This window comes from Lepisosteus platostomus, chromosome 14 (genome assembly GCF_059453375.1).
Source record: "Lepisosteus platostomus isolate fLepPlt1 chromosome 14, fLepPlt1.hap1, whole genome shotgun sequence".
Taxonomy (NCBI): Eukaryota; Metazoa; Chordata; class Actinopteri; order Semionotiformes; family Lepisosteidae; genus Lepisosteus; species Lepisosteus platostomus.
In genome coordinates this window covers 7,286,698-7,306,108 of record NC_142624.1, presented here as the reverse complement: position 1 = coordinate 7,306,108, position 19,411 = coordinate 7,286,698, and the positions used below count along the sequence as shown (strand labels likewise).

Genomic DNA, 19,411 nt, shown 5'->3' with positions numbered 1-19,411 from the left:
CAGTACATAATTGTATATATTAGAAATATCTAACTTCCTAAAGTGTTTGATTCTGACCAATTTTAGTTTCAAAGCCCTCTCCCATTAAAATCATTCCATAATAATAAAGTTTATGACCATCTATATTACTAGACTTGTGCTTTCTAAAAACGTCCATTATTTTTAATTGAGAAATACAGTACCATTGAGTAGTAAGAACAGACAGTAATGCTGAGATACTGTAATATGCTTATTTATTGGGTTTGAAGACATTGCTGGAACAATCTAACTTAAATATGTTGCTGTCTACACAATAAATACAATATAAAGTAGGTACTGTTTTTTCTGATAATAACTAACACAGTTTAATAGTTTGAAGGTTTCATATTGCAGTAACAAACATGCTAAATGAGTGAATTCTGAATAGAAACTACATATAGAAACAGATAAATATATCTTCATACGCTAAATGATGAGCAGATGTGATGCCAGCCCAATCTGTCCTCCTATTCCCAGGAAATTCAACTGGGGAAGTGTGTGTGTTTGTGGTAAGTTATTAAGGCCTTTTACACCAAATACAGATCTTGTGCTGCAGATCTTGATGAAGTGTGGAGGCAGCCAGATAACCTTTCTTGTTCTAGAAAAGCTCTGCAGATGGGGACAGTGAGCTTGGTGTGGTGTGTACAACATATTAGTTCAGGTGGGTAGGTTTCAATCGTGAACACAATTTTAGGAAAGATTGCACCATAAAGGGGAACTGCAATGCTATTTTTGTATTTCAGGGTTAGAAAAAATCAGCATTGATGAATGCATTTCGTACAACAATAAAATTAAAGAGTTCATGGTAATTTGTACCACCTCCAGTACATCACAAAATCATCACAGCGAAATTTCCAGGTAGCGCCATATTCTGCAAATCAGGACAAGGCAACAGAACTTCTGGTGAGGTGAAGAGTTCTTTTCACATCGTAAACAAGCAGGCTTGTGAATGCATCTCTTTTAAATCCAATAGAAATATTGCTCTCGACTTCATTTTGCTTGACTTGTTAACTCTGCCTGCAGATCATGTTGAAACATTTCTGCAGTGAAATGTCTGCTGCACAACCTGTTCGTATTCGCTCGTATATTGCATTACCTTAGTCATTACAGTGACTAGTGACCAGGAAACGCTGCATCTGGTCGCAATTCATGGGAACTCGACTGATAGTTTGAAACGACATGGCGGCTTAGACAGTAATAGCCTGTCTAAGAAATTGGGACTGCAGTTTCCCTTTAAACACCCTTAAACACCCTTAAAGCTTTAAGAAAGTGTAATACCCCCCACATGGAGAACGTCCGTACTGAAATGAGGACAATTTAGGCTACCATTGCACTTAAGCATCACTGTCGTGCAACAGAGCAAACAGAGATTCTAAGGCTTACAGCCAAAGAAAGTGTATAACTTTCTCTCTAAGCCTGTCTGTGCATGGCGGATTCAAATACTGGAGTGGCACTATATATCCCAAAAGGAGAACATGGAAATTCTCCAGGGAAAACAGTCTCCTTGTAATGTGGATTAGCCATCATTTTCTTCCCTGCTCCTGGCATTCTGGTCAGACAGGGTGACGGACTCCGACCCTGCCTGGCTGAGGTCTCTCAGCACGTGCTTGGTGACCTCCATACAGGACCTGTGGAGGATGGCCTTCACCTTCTTGCCCGTAAAGACGTAGAGGATGGGGTTAAGACAGCTGTTGAAGAAAGCCAGGCTGGTGGCCAAGGGGAAACCGGTCCTGAGAACATCGTGGAGTCGGCTGTTGTGGTGGACGGTGATTTCCATCAGGCTGAAGACGTGGTAAGGGGCCCAGCAGAAGAAGAAGGCAACGATGATGGCTGCTACAGTTTTGGAGAAGTTGGTCAATTTAACGGTGGCGGACCTTCGCATCTTCACCACCAGCATGACGCCGCTGACCGAGATCGTGGAGAAAGGTATCAGGAACCCCACGACAGTTCGGATGCTCACTATGACGGTGTGCCGGACAACAGCTGTGTGCGGGTCCGTGTCGTGGAAGTTGTTGTAGCAGACCACTCTTTCCTGAATGGTAAGGGTGTCGCGGAAAATCAGACTGGGGGTGCTCAACGCCGCCGCTGTGATCCACACGCTGATACATACGATGACACTGTTCCGCAGGGTCCGGTTTCTCTGTGACCAGCTAAGGTGAACAAGGGCCACGTAGCGATCCAGGCTGATCACAGTGAGGAAGAGCACACTGGCAAACAGGTTCATGATGGAGATGAAAGAATTAACCTTGCACAAGGCTTTGCCGAAATTCCAGTGGAAGTCGTTGACCACATAGTCAATGGAGAAGGGGAGGAAAAGCACAAACACGAAATCGGCCACGGCGAGGTTCAGCAGCCAGATGGTGTTGACCGTCTTCTTCGTCTTGAAACCGGTCACCCAGATGACGGCTCCGTTCCCAATGACGCCAAGCACAAAAGAGATGCTGTAGATGACAACAGAAAATATGTGCGAAACCTCTTTTTGGCTGCCATGTGGGGGCTCCTCTTCATAGTATTCGTAGGAGTAATTATCGTAATCGTAGTTTTCCATGACTGCACTGGCGTTTCCTGGCCCTGAAAAAAAAGCAAAGGAGGTTGAGAATCAGAAAGCACACACGTCAAACATTTTCATCTGTACTACCAAAGATCCTATTGCTAACTTCTGTCCTGTCAAATCCTAGATTTCATGGTTGTTGGCCAACACCTTTGTCAGTAGGTCTTTGATCCTGCACTAAAATAGTGTAAAAGGTTTTGTGCTCCTTTTCCCTGGCGAATATGAAACGCTTTGTGTTTTATAGGTCTGTATTAAATGTAGTGAATTTGAGAGACCTGGGACAGAAGAGGACAGAACATAGAACATAGCATAGTTCACTGGTCCGGGGTTCTGGGTTTGGTTTCGGCCTGGGATGTGTTTTGTATGGGGAATTTCATGTTGCCAGACCAGTGGGGATTTTCTGTGAGCGCTCTGGTTTCCCCCTCTTTAAAAACGCGCCAGCTAGGTTAGGTGGGTTGATGTCAGATTAGATGTTGTGCTTCAACTTTCAAATTAAAGCAAGTTACTGTGTCCAAATAAGACCAAAAAAAGATAAAGTCTCCGCTTTCAAATAAAGGATTCTGAGAAAATGTCTGCATTTCAAAATTGAGGAAAAGGTTTCATACAGGCAACACTGAGCCAAGGTCACAGGAATTCTTGAAATTCTTGAACGGTCATAACTCTGAAAATAAGAGGGCTGTTGTCCAAAACTGGCCTGAAAACAGCCTCTGTACTAATATTTTTTATGCAATAGCAAGTTGTGAAATCTACTAATATGCACAGCAAATTTGTGTTATGTCTTGAACAGTCACAATACAACCCGGACCTAATATATATTTTGGTCAGCAAATCCAGAAGTGTGGTCAGTTAAACGAAATATCCCCCAAACAAAAATATTGAGAGAAATGACTCCTTCTTCTTCAGGGCGCCTGGAAAGGAGAAGGATGCAAAAAATAAGTCTGAGTGCTTTGTAAATCAAGTAATGGGGCACACCCTGGAGAAATGACTCCCTTTTTTGACAAAACCATCAATCCTTTAGTGATGAGCCTCACCCCACCCTTTTTCCCCTTCTAGAAAAACCATTTACTTTGTAAACACCTCAGCACACCACAGCTCTGCAGGTACAACAGCTGTCACCCAAGCTGAATTTGTGCTAATTGCAACACAAATATTTAAATAATAAGGAAAAAGTCCACAGAAGCCCAGAATCTATATCAATCTTTCATTCATAAACAGTTGTGCTTGAATCTTCAAGATTTGAAGAATAGAACCATATATTCCCAACACTTCAAGCTAAGTGGTAATACTTGTGAGTTAACTGAATACAAGATAACAGTGATGATCAGTTTTTACTGTGGCCTCCGGGGAGCAGCAGAGTACCTTAATAAAATTATTTTTGTAAGAGACATACTGCCATAGACTGTTATCAGGAAGGAGCACAGTATACTGCTCAATGCAGTACAATCTTTTCATATTTGCTTATTTATTGCCAGATCTTATTATTGGGGAACAGTACATCACATAAGGGCAGATCAGGCAATGGGTTGTTGGTTGAACAGTTACTAGAGTATCCAAGGTGTACTGGGTAAAAAAAACGTTAACTGGATAACTTAATGTCACCTACCCAGAGCAAAAAAAAAAAGTTTCTGCACTATTACAGACAACTGTTACAGCAGCCAATTTTGCAAGCCAGCTAACAACAAGGGATGCCAAAATACTGGTTTGGGTGGCTTCATAAAATAAACTCAATACAATATCGTATTCCTTAAAATATACTATTATGTAATCTTACTTTTGTTTGCTGCCTTGCAAAGTGGCAATGTGCATCACAAACAGTTTGGATTTCCTAGAAGCATGATTGCAAAAGGAGCTGAGCTGAACAGTTTCCGATGACTCATGTAGATGGAACTTACTATTATATAATGACAGACCAATGTCGAAGCCAGTAATGACAGTCTTCTCCAAACAGATGGATTCAAGGGGTTTCGGACTTTTTATGTCCAACAGCAGACAATGTGGACAGAACAAAGGAAAATATACTGAAATACTTTGGAAAAGCAGTCGCACATTCAAGGTGAAGACTGCATGGGATACAGTCAAGCTTACTCTATACATGTTGGCTGTGTCGTTATTCCATTATTTATTTTGACAAGAGCAATCGAGAGTCACATGATGTGGATCACAAAGTGCTTCAATGTCACCTACCAGCACACAATCCATCCATCCATTTTCTTACATCTTCTTCGATTTCAGGGTCACAGGGGAGCAAGCAGCTAGCCCAAGGCTGAGTACACCCTGGATGGGACGCTAGTCCACCACAGGCTACACACGGACACAAACATGCACACATTCACACCTGGGCCAATTTCCACAGAAGCCAAATAACCTAGCAGTATATCTTTGGACTGTGGGGGAGAACCAGAGCACCCGGAGGAAACCCATACAAACCCAGGGAGAACATGCAAACTCCACACAGACAGCACCGCAGGTCTGGAAGTGAACCCAGGGCTGTGAGGCAGGAATGCCAACTACTGTACGGCAACACCATACCAGCACACAGCAACTGGCATGCCCACTACTGGGGCAAAAACACAAGCAGACAAAAGATGCTGGATAAGGGGCCTCCTCTTGGGCATGTGGGCGTGGGTTCAAGCCCAAGTCATGTCACTGTCTGACTATGATCAACCCTTCTTAAATGGGGGTGCACCATCATCTGAGTGCCCAGGACAGGATGCGGTAAGTCAGCCACAGTTAAAAGTCGAGTGGGTGGGTTTAAGGAGTCAAAAGGCACCTCATTCTCCCCTGTGTGCGGTCACAAGGTCTGTGATATCTGTCTTCATTTTCCAAATCGGCAATAACAAGAGCTTGTTGGGACAAGCTCTGATCCCCACGCCAATCCTGCATTGGATAAAGCAGTTAGATAATGTGTGGAATGTACAACAAGAATAATTGGTGATTCTGTAGTAGGTGGGGAGCTGCGAGAGAAAGACAAGGCAGTAAGCAAAGGTAATTTAGCAGGAGAACAAAAGCTGGGAGAGAGGAGGAGCGAGAGGCAGGAGCAGGGGACAGAAAGAGAGGCCAATCAGGAGGTGTGAAGTCAGGATAGGTGAAGAGAGGTGTGAAATGAAACCTACACTGAATAGAGAGAATTTAGAAGAAAATTGGTCTGTCGTTCAGAGAAAGGGGAAGGTGTGATCCTAGCTGCAGGATAATTTTGGTTTCTGTAGTCTTTCTGATGTAGGAGTTCGGAAAACCATCTTTGAAAACACACATGGAGAGATTAGTGTGATCATGGTGAAATGAGAAACAATGGGCTTGGAGAGATCTTTAATCTTCACAGCCCTAACATGTTCTCTGAAGCGGTCCCTGAGTCTCCTTCCTGTTTCTCCAATGTAGATGGCTGGGCATTTACTGCAAGAGATAAAGTAAATAAGGTTGCTGGAGGTACAAGTTCGGAGTGATCCGGAATTGTCCTGAGGGGCCTTGAATGAGAGTGGTGTTAGATATGTACTTGATATGTAATTGGTGATTCTAAGTTTTATTTTTCTAAGAAATGGCAGTGCAGAGGGAGAGGGAATAGATACTGTATGAACTACAGGAATGTTTCTCTAATAAATCAGCAATGTAATTTACACGTTTGGAGTTATTTAGAGTTATTTGGAGTTTTCAGATCATTAAATACAGACTTTAGTGGCCAACAGTATACGGGATTCTATATTTGCAAATACACACGGGACTAGGATGAAAAATGGTTTTCTTTTTCTACACATGCCTCGGTTGAATAACAAAAATAGCCTCTACTATTCATCCCGTAATTAAATACGCTTCCAAAAATAGCGAACCACACTGACCCAGAAAAAAGCGAATTTTTCAACCATTCTACACTTTCGTTCATAACAGGCTCAGGAGAGGGACCCCGACCACTTCCTATCGCAGACGTTTCAAAGTATAAATACAAGTTTTTAGCTCACTGTTTCTTAACCTTTTAAATCCCACAGAACATTTTTTTTTAAAGTGAAGCGCACTGTCCTCATTTCCACGCACGCTTCACTGGCTCTTGATTGTGTTAGTACTTAATTATTAATATAAACAAAACCTCCATCCATTTTGTAAATGCTTCTTCCAATTCAGGGTCAAGGGGCAGCCGGAGCCTATCCCAGACAGCAACAGGTGCAAGGTGGGGTACAGCCTGGCTGGTCCAGTTTTCCCAGAAGCCAATGAGCCTACCAGTAGGTCTTTGGACCGTGGGAGGAAACCAGCGCACCCAGAGGAAACCCAGGGGAACACAGGGAAAACATACTGTACAATCTCCACGCATATAGAACCCCAAGTCCACATTTGAACCCAGGGCCCCAGCACTGGGAGGCAAATGTACTAACTCCTGCACCACCATGGCACCCTCCCAGTTTGTGACAAACCCCAGGCAAGAAAGAGGAGCCGGCTCTCCTAACACAAAAGTCTGAACACGCCCCCCTCATTGGTACTGTACAAGTCCAGAAGGGAGATACAGCACAGAGTGGCGTGGCCTCGGTCTGACCACTGGGCCATCGATTCCACTCTCGTCTGGTCGGAGTGCTTCGGCCTATCACAGGTCGGGTTTTGTGGCACAGAGAGTCACTCCGCACTGCCTTCTTTTTCCCCCTTTCTGGGAGTGAGAGACTTAACATCCTTAACATCTTCAGAGTTGGTTCCTTTTGGCACCTGCTCTCCGATATCTGGAGCACGTTACCCATGGATCCCCGACTGCTCCCTCAAGCTTGACTTTGCAGATAGTGAGTGAATCCCGGCTAGGATTATCTTCTGGGACAGGGCACTGCTGCGGTGCTTTTAACACATATTTTATGTGCCAAGTCACACTTCACAACACTCAATAAGGCATGTGCCGTGGGTGCATTGTTCTGCCTGGGGGGCAGACAGACTACGGCGTATTCTTTCTCTGTGGTGCCTGTCAGAAATTCCAGCCATTCCAGTGTGAGGAGGAGCTGCTGTGTGGCACATGAAGCAGGCGAGAGCTTGACAGGTCCTTCCTTTGTGCTCTAGGCTCTGTTGTGGAGGGAAGAACAGTCCTCGGTCTGGAACTGCACATTTCTGCCTGCGGCATTGATCACACTCTATAAGATTATCCCTCTTGATGCTGTTGTGCTGGCTTTTGTATGGCATTCATGGAATATACTGTATCAATGCAGTCATACTCTGATTATCTATTGGGGATGCATTCTTGAATTTGTATTTTTTATGTCTTTCTCCAATCAAAAGTACAATGAACCGATTTTCCCCATAAGGATTGACATAAAAGATAGGGACTAGGTTATAGGACTCAGAAACAGTCTACACACTCATATAAGAAGTATTTTGTACATTTATGGTTTTCTTTAAATACAGTAACAGTGGACAAAATAAAAGCAAATAGTTCTTAGGAAATGTATTCATGCAGTATGAGAATACAATGCACAGTAATTTAAGATGACCATTTTTAGCTCTGCTATGTAGTACAGTAGTGGTAGGACTTTTTTCAGACTCTCTTGACAATTTTGTCTTTTATTGGTTTGGTCTTCAGCTGATGTTTCCTGTCATTGCTTCATGCAAATGTTTCAATGCTGTCTTAAAGGCATTACAGTATAAATAACTGATTTCACTTCTGCTTGCTGCAACACCTGTCTGAATTAATGGAAAAAGATTCAACTTATAAAAGGCTGTAACAACAAATCTACCACTGTCTTTAGCCTATAGGTCGACACCATAGGCGGGACAGTATCTCTCTATGGGCTCCTTCTTCCTTGTCTGACCTTCACAGCGACAACTGGGGCTCATGAAAGCAGTGTCCCAAGACCTCCCACTAGACTCTCACACTCTCGTTCCTCTCATTCTCTGGAGGCTCACAGCACCTCAAAATATCATGATCTGCACGTCCTGAGGTGGTCTTATACCCGGGCAACCTCACCTCAGATGTTGCTTTGCAACAGAGTCCTTCAGAGAGTAGTCCTGCCAATGGACAATGTATGGAATGGGAGGGCAGTCAGATGGACTGCCATGGTGGTGACTCCACAGAAACACTGTGACCACACCACCTCCACCCCATGCTGCTCAAGGAGCACATCCTCATCCGGAGTGACAAAAGCACAAGGTGGTGTGCTACTTCAATCAGCAGGGAGGTGTCTACTCTGGCCCATTCTTGCCCAAGCTCAAGAACCACTCCTCTGAGCACAATCTTGTCCATCTGGGCTATTCACCTGCACCAACACAGCACATCTGGAAACCACATCTGGGCAGAGCGGTGGCTCTGTGGCTAAGGTTCTGCGCCTGTGGCTGGGAGGTTCAAATCCCACAGCCGGCAGAGGAATCCTACTCCGTTGGGCCCCTGAGCAAGGCCTTTAACCCCAGATGCTCCAGGGGTGCCGTATAAATGGTTGACCCTGCGCTCTAACCCCAAGCTTCTCTCTTCTTGCCTGTGTGCCTGTGTGTCTCATGGAGAGTAAGCTGGGGTATGTGAAAAGACAAATTCCTAATGCAAGAAATTGTTTATGGCTAATAAAGTGATCTCTGTCCAGGAAAGGAGAGCTAAATCTCCTGGCCTGTGAGGAATCGTCTGCTTCCTGTGCTTTGTCTGTCTCCATGTCTGGTGCAAGCACACCAGAAGCTCATAACCCTACTTTTTGTCTTTCCTTCAAGATCCCTCTGCAGTGCCTCATGAGAATATGGGATGAGGAGGCCCTTATCCTGCTGGTGGCTCTCCAGTGAAGGTGGTTTTCCTTTTCACATAGATGCTCATGAGGCAATTGTTGCTGATTCCCCCTCACCAGGATCGGCTAACCAAGACTCTGACTTCTACCTCAGCTGGAGCTGTAAAACATCTCTAAACATCTCAGACTCTTAGAGATTAAACTATGGACACTCCTGGCTCTGGACCCTGAACATCAAAGACTATTTGGGCTTGGGCACTCTCTAGCTTCATCGTCAGCTGGCGCTGTAGAAACTACTGCGTTTGAATACCCTGAACATCACAGATACTCAGAGCTTGAACTACGGAAACTCCTATGTTTGGCCTCTGAACATCACAGATAGTCAGAGCTTAAACTGTAAAAAGCCCCATGTCTGGCCCCTGAACATCACAGACTCTCAGAGTTTAAATTGCAGAAACGCCTGCATCTGGGCCCTGAACATCACAGATAGTCAGAGCTTAAACTGTAGAAAGTCCTGTGTCTGGCCCCTGAACATCACAGACTCTCAGAGTTTAAATTGTAAAAACGCCTGCATCTGTGCCCTGAACATCTCAGATAGTCAGACTTTGAACTGCACAAACTCCTATGTCTGGCCCCTGAACATCAAAGACTCTAAGAGCATGAATTGTTGGTCCACACCTTCCACAGTGTATGCACACCCTCCACCTGCAAGTGAAGAATCCTCTCGTCCTGGTGCAAGGGCTCAAACATGGACCCAATCTCCAGCCCCATCTCCACAGACCCATGGCACTCCTGGGTCATGGAATGCTCTTTAATGCAATTCGGTTCTGAATTGTTGGGAAAACTGTGCTCACATCACCTGGCCTCCCAATTCTTCTGGGGGTGGGCTGCTGTGCCCACCTATAATATCACCAGTCCCCCCAGTGAAAACTCCACTTAGTCCTACTATAACTCTCCTTCCAGCCAGTGGACGTCTGCAGAGAGTGACATCCTGGCTCAAACAGCCCCTCACGAGGCCAAATTAATAACAATAGCAGCAATTCAAAGACTTTGACAACCACAATGGCTGCTCTTTGCATACAATTTCTCAATGCAATCTCAAATAGCCATTGCAAAAATAAATTCCATTGAGGCTGAATGAGATTGACAGCACAGTAGCGTGTGCACAACAGATAATACAGTTTTCTCACTGTGTTTTCCACAAGAGCTTTCATTGTTTTTCCATGTTTCTGGTCCTACACTGTGACACCTAGCTAGCTAGCAAGCATGTAGTCTCTGCTACACTTTCTGAAATCACATTATGATAAACACAGTTTTCTCAATATTTTAACCCGGGTTCTATGTCTCTGTACTTACAGACAAGGGCTTTCTCCACTATTCTCCCAGAGGCGAAGTCCAATAATAAACTCGGTGAAATGTTCCTTCTTGTTTTAAAGAGAAGTCTATCTTGGAGAACCTGACTCACTCTTGGGCGTCGGCAAGACATAAGTTAGGCAAAACATAATGTTGTTATGTAATAAAAACCTCTCACTTTCGTTGCTATGCTTTTTCTTACTGAAAAATAGATGTGGGAGAATTGTTTGGAATGCAATTAGAACAATATTATTCACATGTTTCCAAGGCATGTCTAACAGTAATAGTTTGCTTATCCAGGATGAGTTACTGCAGTAAAAATGGACTTTGTAACTGTACAAAGTGCATTTGCTTTATCTGTGTCCACTATGATTTTCAATAAAGTATACAAGAAATACTATAAAGTTCAATAATGGCGTAAAAGCTGTTTTAAATTGACAGACTGGAAAATGAGTATTTATTACATTCCTGGAATAGCATCTACAAATGGATACCTTGTACTAGAGATTATATGCTTTGTACAGGCTATGTGTGGTTTTCCAAAGGGTACAACCATCAATCTACAGTCTGATACACAGATTAGGACTCAGAACATTTCGACATGGAATAGTCCTTCGAAGTCTTATTTCACTTAGAAAAATAAGTCCATAAGACTTTTGGGGAGATTTTGTGGTTTGAATTCAGTGTTGTTGTTTTTTTTTTACTTCAAAAGTATTATGATGAACAATTTTTATTTCAAGTGGCATTTTCAGAGATGTGGCCAATACAGTAAATAAATACTATCATCTTATTTCATAAAGATAACTATTTATAAAGCACAGGATAACAATTGAGACGTATGGTGCAGTGTTCTGTTAACTTGATTGCTAAAGTTATATTAATATATAAGAGTACAGGTGGGTAGCTGCGTCAGCATGCATAGGCTGCAAAGGAACAAGTAATAGGTTTATTCCATGCTGAAAAAAAGAAGAAAGAGAACACAACGTTTCGGCCATGGAGCCTTCTTCAGACACCTGAAGAAGGCTCCACGGCTGAAACATTGTATTCTCTTTCTTCTTTTTTTCAGCATGGAATAAACCTATTCCTTGTTCCTTTATATATAAGATACTGCTTCAGGGACTTGTTGAGAACCAAACTGTTTTGTTGAAGCCACTTCCCCTCGTTTAAAGCACATCTGTGCTGTTTTAACATCAGTGGTTCTGACCTGCGGTACTTCAGACAATTAATTCAGGACATACCGGCATGGTTTCTGCTTAAGCGTTTTTGCTAGACACTCAGAAACTTGAGAAATGATACAGCTGTGGTCACGGTTTTTTTTTCACAGCATGTTCCAGAACAGCACATAGACTCTCATAACCTACTGGTAGATTTCTCAAGATTTAAAAGCCAATGTGTGACTGAGTACATTTCACCTGACGTCGCTCTGAGAATGTCTGTTCATCAGACCAACACCCACCTTCATTGTTTTGTTAAAATGGTTTTCACGCACAAGCACCCTCTGATACGTCCTATTGATAATAAACGTCTTAATGTGATCCCCATTATATTCTCAATCTGATGTGCCCAGGGTGTTTACAAAGCAGCAAGTAAAGTTTGCCTTACGTTGTATAGCTCATGGTTGGCACAGTGGTTAGCATTGCTGACTCGCAGTAGTGGGAATTCCTATTGTTTTCTGCATGGAGTTTATGTTCTTCCCACGTTCAAGTGGGTTTCTACCAGATGGCCTGGTTTCCTCCCACAGTCTAAAGACATACTGGTAGGTTAATTGGCTTCTGGGAAAACTGGCCCTGGTGTGCGTGTGTGCATGTCTGTGTTTGTGTCTGTGGTTAGAAAGTGGACCGCTTCATCCAATTCAGGGTCACTGGGGAGACGGACCCTGTCCCGGCAAGCAACGAGCACGAGACAGGGTACATCCTGGATGGGACGCCACTCCGTCGCTGGGCAAACGCAGACACAAACGCAGACAAGCACACTCTGACTCCAGGGCCAATTGTCCCAGACGACGTGGGAGGACACCCAAGCAAACACAGGGAGAACATACAAACTCCACGCAGAGAGCACCGCATTTTCAGAACTGAACCCCGAGCCCCAGCACTGAGAGGCGTCACTGCTGACCACTGGTTAAATGACTTCATCACAAATAATGAGCTCATCGCTTGCTTAGGCAACATTTATTGTCACTTGAGTATAATAAAATCAGTCAGGAATCAACTGGAAAGATGCCAGAGACATTTAACTAAATATTGTAGCGCTATCGGGTTCACGTAGGTATGCGCCCTCGCCGCTGTCGCCTCAGGTCGGCCCCCCACCCAGCACCCAGCCAGCTGAGCTAAAGGGAGAACTTTCCCCAGCCCGGCGGCGGAAGTGTCTACTATTCACAGGGAAGGTGGCGTCACCGCGCTGGTAAGCCGGCTCGCACAACCTGCAACGTCGGCCGTATGCGTTACAATATCTAAACTCTGTATTTCTTTCTTGAAACATACATGCAAAAGCTAATAAGTTTATTCTGATAACGTAATGATAAAATGGAGGGGGCTGGGGAGTTAGCTGATTTGTAGCCTATTTCCTGATTTAATTATATCAATTAAATTCTCTAGCTTTAAAGTTTTCAATTAAATTTCAACTTCTGCCGAAGTTCTCAGCCTCTGCATTTCACCAATGCGAACCTTCCCCCTGCATCTGGAAGGAGTCCAAAAATTAATACTCAACCACGCATTCTAGCAATCAGGAGCACATTTAACACAGCGGGGAACACGGTTTGTTAAGACTCGGATGCGCTCTAAATGCAGGGCATTTGTGAATTCGCTGGAACTGTTGAAGTTGGTGCTCAATCAACGTTTCTTACGTGACTTAGCGATGGGAAAAGGATAGTAATCAGCTGTCGGTAAAGTCCTCCAACCTCACGCGAACGTTGACATCTGCATCATCATCAACAACCGCAATTTGTAATTACAGCCAATTACAATTACCTTTCTTACAACGTGTCCTAGCAGAGACGTCTATGATCAGCAAGCGAGATGTTTTCTTGCGAGGGTGGTTAAGACTGTACCGCTCGAGTATAGGCTAAAGACCCTATGGCCTGATTAAAAGCACAGAAAGATCATTCATGCTTCAGGGAGAAAGATGCCTAGGGACTATTTGTATTTGACATTTGACAGGACAAGCGTGAATATCGGAGCTTATTTGGAAATCAATATTTTTAGTTAGCTGTTGCTTGGTGATTTTTTTCAGCCGTCCCATTCCCCATTGTGTTCCACTTTCACGTTTTTGTCAAACTAAAAATTTCTTTCTCCACGTGTTCAAAATGTGAATCTACTTTGTAAGAGCCCCTAGTCCTATTTTTGCCTGCTGCATCTGGTGTCTGAGTATCCGAGCCTGTTCCGATTCCTGATCTTGGATTTCAGAAATCTGTGCCCTTCGCGTGTTTTGCTATTTGTCACAGATGTGAATTTATCATAACACTGGTTCGCCACATGTTGTATACAAAAGTCTGTATACTTTTCTTGGTTACGGCAAGCATAGGAAATCTGTCACTCTGTGCTTTAAAAAAAAATCAGAACTAGTTTTTAATTATACAAGGTGAAATAATAAAATCACGATCGTCTTCGCTGACCGCACATGATAAACGAGTAGGTTACACAACCCTGGGTGTACTTAACAACCGTCTGAAAATATTTGGCAACTTGTCAAAAAAAAAACATCTCCAATCTGGATGAAACGTTTTCTGCAAAAAAAAAAAATCGTTCTAAACTGTTTAATTTATACACGTGAACTTACCCGGGAGCCGACGTTTTTAGTCTGAAGAGTTAACTTTTTACAGTTGCAAAACAAAAGTGAGTCCTGGGTCTGTACGTCTTTTGAAATAATATACCAACTGTAAAAAAATAAATTCCCACTCAAGTTCCCTCTATGATAGACTTTTTAGGTGGATCTTTGCGAGTGGCGCTTTCAGACTGTGTCCATATTGTAGTGTGACAGGGCGGGCACCTTTCAATACAGCCCACCTTTTCCTGTGAATCCTGTTCATAATTTATGCATGAGGGTGTAATAAATAAACTAGAGGGAAAAAAGAACATCTGACATCAAACTAACAGCACACCTCAATTTACATGCGAATTATATATTTGTGATTTTTTTTCTTTTGTATTACGCTCCTACAATTTTCAGAGAGAGGCCAAACAGGTACTATCAACATCTCCGTGCAGGTTGGAAATTATTCGGGGTTTATTAGTGTAAACCAGATTTCCAACTGAGGCAAAACGGTGAGGAGTTCAGACTCTGGACTTGAAGTTGAATTTTTAGGTTAGGTTGAACAGGTGTTCTCAAGTACTGTGTGAGCAACACATAGTACTTGAGATTTCTTCAGTAAAATACCAGCTGTATAAATAAGTACAAAGTCAAGTAGCTTTGGATAAAACAGCATTAAGTAAATTAATAGCTAGTAACTCACAGGCATTGGTAGATTAAAGAATAAATAACACCTGCTCGTCTTCGCACGAGCGTTTTAATGAAATGACCCATCTTAACGACTGTCAAACGATTTGAAAGAAGCTAGCAAATACCGTCGTCTCCCTTTTGAAAGCACCTCTGAAGCTGATTTTGTGTGTGCTGGTGTGCACTTGAAAGGGCGTTGAGTTCTGTTCACTGTTAATCAGCAGCCGAAGTGGTTTGAGATGCAGCCATACCGGACGCCATCAATGAGACAATAATTTAGGTCAAGGTAGCGCTGGAGCCCGGGGTTCAGTTCCGGACCTGGGGTGACTGTCTGTGTGGAGTTTGCATGTTCTCCCCGGGTTCGCGTGGGTTTCCTGCAGGTGCTCCGGTTTCGTCCCATAGTCCAAAGACACACTGGTAGGCTATTTGGCTTCTGAGACCATCGGCTCTGGTGTCTGAATAATTTGAATAATAGTTGTCCTTTCCCTTGTGGTGTATGTCTGTTTCTCATGCGATGTACTGGCTTCCAAACCAGATGTAGTCCGATTTTCCATGGGTTTTCCTCGCACGTTTTAGTCTTCAAATGTTGACTCTGTTCTACGTTCTACTTTCTATCGTGGGTTAAATAGAAAAAGTCTATGCGTTTACTATACTCGAAAGCAACTAACAAAAGGAAAGAAAGGTTATAATAACACACCTCAACAACACAACCGATTCCCTCAAATGTTGACACTCTTTTTTACATTTTTACATTTTACATACAGTACGTGACAACGAGTCAAGATCATGAAATATAAGTAGCATTGGTTGACCGGAGGTGTAGTTAATAGTTTATTGGTAGATTGGTGTATTCCAAGACGAACCAGTCAATCGTGATATTACATCATCTTCTTCTCCCGATTATGTAATAAAGTGACGTAAGAGCAGTTATTGGTAATTTTGTTAAAATGAGTTGTCGGTGCGCCATAGGCGTCGTGTGTGGGCTTTGGCATGAGTTTCTCTGGATTGTTTCCGTGTGGTTTCCGGCGTGTGCGAGTATTTCCACGTCTCTGCCGTGATAGTGTCGCTCAGCCCAGCTTGGCGGTTTCTTAAAGAATGCAGATAAATTATCGTGGCAAGTGACCAATGAAAACTGTAAAAAGTTCGATCTGTGGTTCCAGGTCCTGGAACAACAGACCTGTTGGGTTTGGGGCCATCCGAGCACTGAATTTAAATTACTGAACCCTTAATAGACTTAATAGACTTCGAAAGTTTTTGTTTTTAGTTCCTAGCCATTTCAACATTTGCTCTTTTTTCTGCTGCGTTTCTTAAGTAACTGAAAATCTATAAACTTAATAAAAGATAAATTCCGGCAGGTGCCGTTAGGTATATCGTTAGGGATATGCTAAAAATAGATATCGACTCTTCAGAGACGTGGCTGTGATAATGTGTTTGATAATAGAGTTTGTGTTTTTATAAAAACGTTTTTTTTTTACATTGTTTTTCTCATAGTGGCACGGTGGTGTGGTGGCTAGCATTGTTGACTGACAGCGGATTCCTGGGGTGCTATCTGTGTGGAGTTGATAAGTTCTCCCCACATTTGTGTGGGTTTCTGCCAGATGTTCAGCTTTCCTCCCACAGTCCAAAGACATACTGGTAGGTTAATTGGCTTCTGGGAAAAAAACGTTAGATTCAATGATCTAACAGCCAAGCGAATTAACCTGAATAAATTATGAGGCATCCATTGGGAATTCTCTTTAGGAACCATCTGCCCTGCTCACTTTTCTCAAGGGTCATTTCACTGCTGTTTAAAAGTGCACAAATATTTAGCCAAACCGTCAGAATAGTCAAGATGGGAATTACAAACAAACTTGTCACATCTGAACCTCAGCTGCGCCCATTTATTCAAACAATATAAATCACAGGATTTCTTAAGAAGTATTCCAGCATACAAAATATTGGCGGTTTTCCTATAATCATCTTCTCAAAACATTGTTTTGTGCTCACCCAGGTTCAGGAGAATGCTGGTTGTCCTCATACAGTATATTGATGTAAACTGACTGTCCTCTGTAAATTCACTTTCCTAATTCACATTATTTATTGTGGCTTCTTAACTATGGTATTTTATTCAATATCATCATGTCCTGTGACAACCATCCCACCAGCTCTAGTTCCTAAGGACCGAAATCCTGCAGCTTTTACAATTGAATGAAACTTGTGATTTAATTACAAATGAAAACCTCAGTAAAGAATCATCTTTTAGGTGCTGCTGGATCTATTAGGTACTGCTGAGCTCATTCGTGACCGCTAGTTTAGCTGAAGACACTTGTCATGCAATTACGATCTCCAACCTTGTTTGCAACATGAAAAGCATAAAGGAAAGCCAAGCCTGTTTCTCAAAGAAGTGGAGTTCAAATGTCAAAGACTGATGACGAGCATAAGACAGAAACCGGCTACAAAATGATATGAGTTGTGCCCATGTAGTGCTTTTAGCTACGAATAGTGAATCGAACCAAGAAAACCACGTTCACCCATGTCTTGAAAAAAAGTCAAGTTATTGGCTTAGACTACATAGCTGGGCAGCTTGTTTCAGACCCCCACAATCCTTCCTTTTGTATAAGGATATGACTCCTGTTTATAGTTTTAAATCCTATTCATGGTAATGAACACAAGCAAATTGACTAAAAACCTTTAACCTTATTTTCAAATGTATTGCAATGCACCTGATAATAGAACTGCTATGTCCTGCCTTTCCTTCAAGATCTTGTAGACCCATTAGGTAGCTTACTATGCTTGTGGTTAAAAGGGATGTACTGCATTGATTGGTTCTGTACAACAAAGCCATTTTTGGAAATACAATGAATTAAACTGTGCTTTATTGACTCTCCAGAGATGGGTGTTTCTGGGGAGTTTCAAAACTCAAAAGTAATTCTCTGGAACAGACATTTGCAGTCCAGCAGAATCAGCATTTCAGTTAAAAACATGGCAGGCGGACCAGTCAGTTTTTTTAGCGCATTTAATTCAAGTGAAGCATCGGGATAGATTTTGACGGATCTCATAACACCAGCGGTGCCTCTTCCATCACGGTTACATGAAAGACTTTAAAATGAATAGAATACATGGAATTCTTGGAGATTTTAGGCCCACAGAAATATTTGACACTGCCAAAGTGTTTTAGAATTAGTTCAGGATGTTTGACTCGAAAGCAGTAGTTTCTGCCAGAGCAAACAAGGATGGGAGTCATTTATGGATTTGTGGCTTCACTGCAATGTCAAGAGCCTCACTTGCTACACCTTACCATAGCAGGTGCTTCAGATTAGAGGACACAGCTGTGATGGTCAAAGTAGCAACAATTTTGTTCATTTTATACCACCATCATTTTATGGATCTCCTGTATCGGGCCAACGCTCGACAGGAGGGCCTAATCCTGAAAAAATGCTCATTTCGACAACTGAAGAAAAAAACGTTAAACAAAGTTTAGAACCGATCATTTTATAATATGCGATTGTCTATACAAATAATGCTATAACAACGGATCAGTGTCGGATTTCCCATTAGACACTGTAGGCACGGTGCCTAGGGCCTATGAAGGAGGGAAACACTAGTGACTAATGAAAAACGAGCTGAAACAACATGCCTGCGATCGACTCCAAATCAATAATCATACGCTATCTAGCGGCTGTTCTAGAAACTTGAAGTACCGAAGTGATATCGCTCCATCAATCACGTGGTTTAGCATTAGAACAGTTTCAAGTGCATCATGTCAATCGACGTAATTCAACTGGCGTTTACCCCTCTTTTTGCACATTTCGAAGTGAAAGTACCTAGGGCCTACAAACACTAAAATCCGGCCCTACAACGAATGTCTATAGTACATTTATAAGTGGTCTAAAAATCTATATAGTTCAGGTGGGTAGCTACGTCAGCATGCGTAGGCTGCAAAGGAACAGGTAATAGGTTTATTCCATGCTGAAAAAAAGAAGAAAGAAAACAACGTTTCGGCCTTCTTGGCTCCACGGCCGAAACGTTGTGTTTTCTTTCTTCTTTTTTTTCAGCATGGAATAAACCTATTACTTGTTCCTTAAAATCTATATTATGTACTTTGTAGAGTTTATGGTTGAAGGTCGACTGAAGAAGCAAAAACTCTAGCGTGCCATAGATGTGGCCATCGCACAGACTGAACGGACGGATCCTTGTCTTGAAATGTTCTAATATCCCTGTGATTGTTTCTCCCTGTGATTTTAGCTGTATGCAACCTTATTGGGCTGTAATCGGCTCATTGTACCTATGAGTATGAATTCGGTCATCCTTACAATCACAATGCTCTCAAGCTCTTGTGAACTGGCAAAAGCAGACGCGCTTAAAGCAAAATAAAAACTGTTTCCCCTTTAATTGTTTGACTCTTGAAAGTGGGCGT

The 19,411-nt window shown here is 42.6% G+C and overlaps 1 protein-coding gene across 3 annotated transcripts; it reads right to left on the bottom strand.

Moving 5' to 3' along the window:
* Positions 1–216: 216 nt before the first annotated feature.
* Positions 217–14,561, bottom strand: LOC148648822 (chemerin-like receptor 2). 3 transcript variants are annotated; one of them, XM_088606814.1, is made up of 3 exons: positions 14,359–14,561; positions 10,585–10,694; positions 217–2,589 (listed from the first exon to the last, which is right to left on the bottom strand). In XM_088606814.1, exon 3 carries the CDS (start codon positions 2,564–2,566, stop codon positions 1,535–1,537), a length of 1,032 nt encoding a protein of 343 aa, XP_088462940.1. In that variant the 5' UTR covers positions 2,567–2,589; positions 10,585–10,694; positions 14,359–14,561; the 3' UTR covers positions 217–1,534. The 3 variants fall into 3 exon arrangements, with proteins under 3 accessions (XP_088462940.1, XP_088462939.1, XP_088462941.1); XM_088606813.1 differs by lacking the exon at positions 10,585–10,694; XM_088606815.1 differs by lacking the exons at positions 10,585–10,694; positions 14,359–14,561 and adding an exon at positions 13,551–14,324.
* Between the last annotated feature and the right edge of the window lie 4,850 nt (positions 14,562–19,411).

Excerpts from the sequence above, each read along its gene's own strand:
- LOC148648822 (XM_088606814.1), bottom strand. The coding sequence starts at position 2,566 with ATGGAAAACTACGATTACGATAATTACTCCTACGAATACTATGAAGAG.